Below are 7,597 nucleotides of genomic sequence, written 5' to 3'. Positions count from 1 at the left end.
CCCAGCCGCGCCGCGGGGCTTCGGCTGCCGTTTGAAATGGGGGCTCCGCCTCAGCCCCCGCCTCCCAGCCTCTCACAGCCGAGGGGAAGGGCCCGGCGCTACGGCAACCGTGCAGTCTCCCGTGCACGGCGCCTGAAGGGCGGGACCGGCTGGGTGCCGCGGAGACGGTGCGACCAATCGGAAAGGCGAGCGCCGTCTGCGCGATTCGGCGGTAGCCAATAGGGACCTGCGGCTGCCTTGTGGGCGTGGCCCGATGCCGAAGCCCCGCCCCCAGCGGCAGGGCGGGGAGCGAGATCCTTTGTGGGCTTTGACAATAAGATGGCGGGTGAGGGAGGCGGGGCCGGGCGCTACAGTTGGCCACGCCCCTTCCCTCAAGCGCGGAGCGAGCGCCGAGGCGGGAGCCGGGCTCCTGCGCTGGGAGGCGACGGCGGTGGAGCGGTGAGTGGAGAAAGCCGAGTGGGGTGCGGGTCGCGGCACCGCCTGCTCTCTGTCTCCCGGGACTTTACGCGGGGGGGAAATCGGGGCCGGCGGAGCCCGCGGAGGAGGGAGCGAATCCAAAATGGCGGCGGGCGGTTCGCCGGGAGCGCGGGACGCCGAGAAACGGCCGCCCGTTGGCCGCCGCGCACGCGGTTCCTCGGGAGGCGGGCGAGAGCCCCCGAGGGCCTTCCCCGTCGGGGCCGCCTCCTCCCCGGCCCTTTTCCTTCCTACGCCGCCCTCCCGCCGTCGTGCGGTTCCTCGGGCCCTCCCCTGGCTCCCCCCGAGCGCACGCACCGATGCTCGGCCCCGCCTCGGCCCCCGCCGCGCTCCCTCCCTTGCCTGCGTGCGCCCGTGCTCGCTCCCCGCCCCGGGCACGCCTCCGCCGCCGCCTTCCCGTCCCCGCTGCCCTGGCTCCCTTCCCGCGGCCCTCGCGTGCTGCCCTAGGGGCACCCGGCCCCGAAGCCTCCCTCCTGCCTTTGTCTCGGGCCCGTTGGGGTGTCCCCCGTCCTAGGAGCCCACCCTGGATCCGGGCACACCGTGCCCGAAAGGGAGTCGCTGCCTTTCCAGCTTCAGGTTTATGCGTGTTATGTCTGCTTCCTCCTAAAAGTGAACGATGCCAAAATCTCTTTCTTCTCTGTTAGCTCCACTGTTAGAAAACGCCTTGTTCTGAAGCAGCCTTGTTCTGAAGCAGCCGGTATGTCTTTTGCGGGGTGTTACCACCTCCATCTGAATGTGGTTCTGGAATGTGTAAGCTGATGCTCCAGCAAGAATTGGATCAGGTTTCAAGCACCTTATTTGTAAAGCAGGCTGGGAGTTTGTCACAAACTCAAAAGCAACATTTTTTGTGAATGACATAGCACTGTGCTTCCTGCACTACTATTCCAACAAACAAAAAGCCAGCTCCCCCTTTTTTCATACTTAGTTATCCTACAAATAGCCATTGTCTCCTTGACAACTTCTTTCCTACAGCTGTTTCAAACAACAGTTAAGGTTTTGGCACAGTAGGTTTGGGCTTGTGAGGTAGCAGCAGCAGAAGGGAGATGATAGGATAGCCAGTCCAGATATTGCCGATTGAACAGAAGCAAATCCTGCCTGAAAGTAGTGGGGGGACTTGGAACACCTTGCATCCAGAGCAGCAGCAATCCTGTGGGCATGTACCGGGAGGTTTTATGTAACAGCTGATACCTTTTTGAGTACATTAATATGTAAATCAATTGAGAAGCATACTTAGCATTTTAATTAATTAGATTTTAAGGCTAGCATTCTCCTGAGATGAGTACTTGTTGGAGACAGTGCAAAAAAGTCAGGGGGTGGCTGTTTATTTGCAAGGTTTTAATTGAATTTGATTGTGGCTATTAAGGTTAAAAAATTACTAAGAACTTAGGTTCTGAGGCACGCTGATTGGACAGGGAAGAGAATCTGAAGAAATAGTTGCTATGATGGACAAATTTTTCAGTGCATTTATGCTAACAGAGGTCTGTGTGGTTTGTTTATTGCTGTAGGCAAGAACCTAGAATCACATGTAGCAGGTCTTACGCACTAACACGTTGCATGGGAAAACTGTGTCCTTCTTTAGTGTGCTAAAGTCATAGGCTGGACTGATCTGACAACATCCCCTGTGTTCTTTCATTTGTGGATGTGACAGCGGTTTTTCTCCAGGTGTTCTCATCAAGGGACCTCTCCCATATCATTCCAGGAGGCAAACGGCCATACTCTCTTCCTCTAAAACTGTCTAATATTCAAAATAGCACTAGAAAATCTTTTCATTTATTATTCTCGTGACTGTATCATCTCTACCTGCAGTTGTATTTTTGTTTATTTTGTATGGAAAAAGCTTTGTCCTTGTCACTTACCCGAGGCATCTGTTCAGAGATTCAAATGGGTTACTGTGTGGAGAGCCTGCATTTCATTTCACAGAATCACAGAATCACAGAATTGTAGGGGTTGGAAGGGACCTCCAGAGATCATCGAGTCCAACCCCCCTGCCAAAGCAGGTTCCCTACACCAGGTAGCACAGGTAGGCATCCAGGCAGGTCTTGAACGTCTCCAGAGAAGGAGACTCCACTACCTCCCTGGGCAGCCTGTTCCAGTGCTCCGTCACCCTCACTGTAAAGAAGTTCTTGCACATGTTTGTGCGGAACTTCCTATGCTGCAGTTTCTGGCCGTTTCCCCTTGTCCTGTCTCCACTCACCACTGAAAAGAGTCCGGCCTCGCCATTCTGCCCCCCACACCTTAGATATTTATAGACCTTTTACAGATTTACAGAACGGGCTGAGAATATACCCAGGGAGCAAAAGCTTCGGAATTTCTATAGCATTATGAGGTGATTGATAGAAATGAGGAATACTGACTAGGTGCTGTGATGTCTCACTGGAGCTGTAGTTCAGGTGCCTCACCACCCCCTCTCGAACCTGCTGCTAGCTCAGTCTGTGAGAGAATGAGTTGGCTGAGATAGTTTTTGTGATGTGACAGTGCTTTAGTTACTTAAGTAATATTTTGGGGTTGTGTCAAAAGATTTGAGGTGGCTTTTTTAATGCAATATTTTAATATGCAGCCTCTGGAGAAAAACAGATGGCTTTCTGCCCCCCCCAAAATAAATAAATAAAAAGAAAAGAAAGGCCTTTGTCAACTATCTCTTCCCTTCTCCCCAGTTTCAAAAACAAGTGCTTTTTCAACAATTTTGATTACCAGCCACAGCAGAAAACAAAGGTGTACATATGCATCCAGTTAACTTACTTATTTTCTAGGTCAACTATAGTTGCAGACTCTGAACTGACTTGTACAGTCAGACATGTCTAGAACAGTAGCAGAATTGTATTCATGTTTTTTTCCTATAAGGTATTTGCAGCCCATTCAAATGGCTTTTTTTTTTTTTTTTTGCTTTAGTTGTTAAAGGAATTGTTGCATGTATTTGATAGTTGTGTTTGGTATATTCAATTTTGTTTTGCTTCGAATGTGTTTTGAAAACTCAGCCTTCCTAGCTAAAACAATTTCTGTCATTACTTTCATTTTTGTCATCTTGCAAAGAAAATCTTAGTCATGAGGTTTCTGTGCTGCTGCTAAAGGAAAATCCTCCCCACCTTTGCTCTTTCAGTTTTACTCTTGTGCGTGCACATTCCTTTCCTGTAGATGCTGTGGAGATGTGTGGTTCTGTACGACAGAGGTGAAAACTGCACACCTTTGTGATATACTTGCTTTCACTATGCCTTGCTACACATTTGTGCTTTTCAGATGATGGCTAAAGATTTTGTTTGCTCTTTAAATGGCAAAGGCACAGGGATAAGGGGGAGGCTGGTCCAAAGGTCAGTGTAATAGCCCAGGACTTGGACTTAAATTGGCAGTTTCCTTCTCCTGTCACAGATTCTGTGCATATTGTTCAGCAAATCACCTTTGTGTTTCAGTTGTAAATCGGGTTTTATAGTGTCACAGGAGTGCTGAGGATAGAGATGCTGAAGCAATTGAAAAAGTAGAGCTGTGTATGTTTTTGAAGTGGGAAATGGTTTTGCTGTGCATCTCCTGTACTTGCCTGATGCCTTGCTTCCTGGTACTTGGTAGGTGCTGCCCTAACTGTTACTGTATGGACTCTTGCTCAGTAGCATGGGAGAAGAGGAAGGACTACATCAAGCACAATTACTGGTATGTAGCTTTTTCTCCTTACATGAAACAGAAATCTTTTAGTTTTGTGTAGATTCAGAAACAAGGTAATGAAGAACTGCTTTTTTATGATGTAAGATACCTATTAGAAGTAAATATTATAATGGGGAAAGTGACTGAAAATTCCAGTGAATTCTGTGAAATGCTTAAGAATAAATTTTGTTGGTTTTTTGTTGGTCTTCTACTAGCTTGTGTGTGTGATGTACTGATGTTTCCAAGTTCTACACTACATTCAGTTATTCCGTAGGTGTGCCTTAGAAGGTATTTAATTGTCAAACAGTAGATGGTTAAAAATCAGCTTAACATTCGATTACAGTTTTATTACTCTTTTACAAGAAAAGAAGTTGAAATAAAAAGAAATTTGAAACTCTGTGTGGAACATGTAAAGTCTGATGACATAACCAACCCTGTGTGATCATTAGGCACAAAAGGTGTTTCCTAGAGGTTGTTTCACATAGGGTGTGTATGTGTAAACATTGTAAATACAACATTACATAAAAAATAATACAGGATATAACCAGATACAAAGTTTTAATGCCTAACGGTCTGGGAAAGGCACTATCAAGTAGGAACTTGGGTTGGTTTTTGTTTTGTTTTTATTGGAAATAATACAAATATGTTGAGTTACAGGAGAAAACTTTAGAATGAGACTTCAAAAGCGTTTAATATACTGGTAGTCTGTATATAGCTTTTTAGAAGTTCATTGAGTAAGACCTTAAGACAAAGTTCATATGTTCCATCTCACTTGGGTGCATTTTTACTAAGACTGAAAAAGCTGAAAGAGGTCTCTCTGAAAACATGTAGCCCGTTCTGTAGCTACCAGAAATCAAGATAGAGATTAGGCTTTAGCAAGAGAAGCAGAATAAACCACACAGCAGCAATAGCAGTTTGGTCTTATCAGCTTTGAGCTGAAAAATGTTATTCTATTTGAATCACTGTGTATAAAATTCCCAAAATGTTATGTAAAGAATTCTGAGGACAGAAGACTTGAAAGGGACATAATGAAGGTGCATAAATGTGAAGATTAGGTGCCGGCTTTCTTTTGCATCCTAACTTTTGTAAGACTAAGTGAAGTGAGGTCTATTGCATTTACAAACAGTTACTTTGTATTTGAAGAGGTCAGCTGTAGTGCTTCACTTGCATGGAGCCTGCTATAAAAACCAGCAGGGTTCAGATGACAATCTGGAAGCTGCTGCTTGAAATTCATACCTTGATTAATTCTACAGGTGATTTTTTTAGGTGGAAATAGTCAGAAGCCTGCATGTGCTCCAATCATTTTAGCTAGTGAACATAAAGTAAGAATGCAAGTTTTGTTTTTTAATAGTCAGCTGCGAAAGAAGTACAGAAGCCCATACAGAGATGAGTCTGTCCTTATTGGAATTGCACAATTGATATTGTAACTGAGCTGTTCATTTACTCACTTGAGTGAGGGCACATGAAGGAATGCTTGAGTTATATGAACTGAATCTGTTACACCCCAAGTGACTAAACTTAACCTTTTCCAGTACGCTGTCTGTGAGATATATCTTTCTTCTTTTTGTTACTACATTAGGCATATTGGTTTTCCACAGGGGTCATATATTTAAAAGATGGTGTGCTAGGTTGTATTTTTATTTCCAAAATTAGAGGTTAAGCATGCCAGTAGAAACTCAGGAGGAGCGAGGAGAAACTGCCTCTCCAGTAGGTGAAATACAGCTGTTGAGATGGTCGCCTCTGTGCGAAGCAGCGGCTCCTGACTTCCGTCAAGTTTGGCATTTAATGGGAACCAGGAGCTGGGAGCCCGTGCCTCTCTCGGGTGCCTCTCTGCGAAGCCATGACTCATGGACCTGCTCACTCCTGGTTCCTGAGTGTCGTCTTTGGGACCCTGTCCATGTGTTCCTGACCCCTGTTGTACCACAATGGCCATTCTATAACCTGGTATGATAATTCTGATGTTTTTATCTTCAAAGAATTTGCTGTTTAGTTTTTCTGTTTTGGTTTACATTTTTAGTCTTTTGTTTTTCTGTCTACTGAGCGTTTATGTTGTACAATATTTTATTTTTTTTTTTTAACAGGACACAATGTTTATGCGAGGACTAAAAAGAAAATGTTTTGATGGCGAAGAAGATATTGAAGGAACTCTGGCTGGTATTAAGGCTATTCCTTCATATAATCTTCAGCGGCAGTCACTGTTAGATATGTCCTTGGTTAAACTTCAGCTGTGTCACATGCTGGTCGAACCTAACCTTTGTCGTTCGGTACTTATAGCCAACACGGTACGCCAGATCCAAGAGGAAATGACCCAAGATGGGACTTGGCAGATGATAAATATGCAGAATACAGGCCAGGCATCCGTGGATCGTCTTGTTTCAACAGATATCCTCTGTCGCTCATCTAGGGAGCAAGCTGAGGGAAAGCATGTTCCAGGTTACAGTACTTTCAGTAAAGACTTTGAGGGTGACCAGGCACAAGATAGTTCAGAAACTGTGTCAACAGCTTCTTCAGTGCAAGCTCTAAGAAACCTGCAAAGTAATGTGTGGGAAATGGAGAATTCACAAGAAAATAAAGGAAATTTTCAAAAATCGCTAGATCAAATATTTGAGACGCTGGAGAACAAAAGTCCTAATTCAGTTGAAGACCTGTTTTCAGAAGTTGACAATTCTTACTATGATCTTGATACTATGTTAACAGGCATGATGAGCAACACAAAAATGGGACACTGTGATGGGCTAGAACCATTTCCCTCTCCAACAACTACAACTTCTAGCTCTAATTGTAAATCTGATCTTAACGAGCTTGATCATATTGTAGAAATCCTTGTTGAATCCTGAAACTCCTTGTGTAGGAGATAAAGATCTGTTAATGGAAGAAAAAGACTCAAGAAAGCTATTTCCACAGTTTGTTCTATCAAATCTGCACATGTATTTTACAAATATCTATATATTATATAGATATATATATTAAAAAAGCACTTCATATTGCAAAATAGTGTTAACTCCTGAAGTTAACCTGCAACTTGTAGTGTAATGATCCAATCTCTTGTCCACTGAACTGTAAGTACATACGGTAAATGTTTTTAAGTATGTGGTCCAAGGCTTTCAAATTTGGGTTACTTCTACAAATTTGTTCTAGCCTTTGACAGAGGATATGCTTAGTGAGAAGGATTCTCTCATCCTTCTTTTTTTTTTTTTTTTTATCATTCTCCCACTGAAAATGGTAACAAACACAGTGAGAAGTTGGATAACTGGCTTCCCATTTTCCTCCAGTTTCCACTCTGCTACACCACATAACTCCTATAATATTTGCTGCTTCTGTTCTAAGTCGCTACGTGGCTCTTAAAGAGCAGTATGCAATAGTTCCCATTATTCTAGCTAGCTTCTTCTGGTTCTTGCTACATTTTTTTACTTTAAAGATAGTTTTAAAGTGTTTATTGGTGTTTAGAATTTTCCAGGTATTTTCCTAAAATATATTTTTACTACAGATGTTG

General features: G+C 44.2%; 1 protein-coding gene across 4 annotated transcripts; it reads left to right on the top strand.

Annotated features, from left to right (window-relative positions):
• Nucleotides 1-264: 264 nt before the first annotated feature.
• On the top strand, nt 265-7,305 carry CDCA4 (cell division cycle associated 4). Of its 4 annotated transcripts, XM_048949046.1 has the most exons (5): nt 265-438; nt 1,119-1,171; nt 4,033-4,113; nt 5,758-6,048; nt 6,186-7,305. In XM_048949046.1, exons 3-5 carry the CDS (start codon nt 4,075-4,077, stop codon nt 6,939-6,941), a joined length of 1,086 nt encoding a protein of 361 aa, XP_048805003.1. In that variant the 5' UTR covers nt 265-438; nt 1,119-1,171; nt 4,033-4,074; the 3' UTR covers nt 6,942-7,305. The 4 variants fall into 4 exon arrangements, with proteins under 4 accessions (XP_048805003.1, XP_048805002.1, XP_048805005.1 ...); XM_048949045.1 differs by lacking the exon at nt 1,119-1,171 and having other exon boundaries at nt 266-438; XM_048949048.1 differs by lacking the exon at nt 5,758-6,048 and having other exon boundaries at nt 275-438.
• Nucleotides 7,306-7,597: the final 292 nt, after the last annotated feature.

Source organism: Lagopus muta, chromosome 6 (genome assembly GCF_023343835.1).
Source record: "Lagopus muta isolate bLagMut1 chromosome 6, bLagMut1 primary, whole genome shotgun sequence".
Taxonomy (NCBI): domain Eukaryota; kingdom Metazoa; phylum Chordata; class Aves; order Galliformes; family Phasianidae; genus Lagopus; species Lagopus muta.
Note: the sequence above shows the minus strand (reverse complement) of the source record. Positions and strands in the feature narration are given on the sequence as shown.

Excerpts from the sequence above, each read along its gene's own strand:
- CDCA4 (XM_048949046.1), top strand. The coding sequence starts at position 4,075 with ATGGGAGAAGAGGAAGGACTACATCAAGCACAATTACTG. Across the intron at positions 4,114-5,757 it reads TACATCAAGCACAATTACTG|AGGTTAAGCATGCCAGTAGA; the intron begins GTATGTAGCTTT and ends TTCCAAAATTAG. Across the intron at positions 6,049-6,185 it reads AATGGCCATTCTATAACCTG|GACACAATGTTTATGCGAGG; the intron begins GTATGATAATTC and ends TTTTTTTAACAG.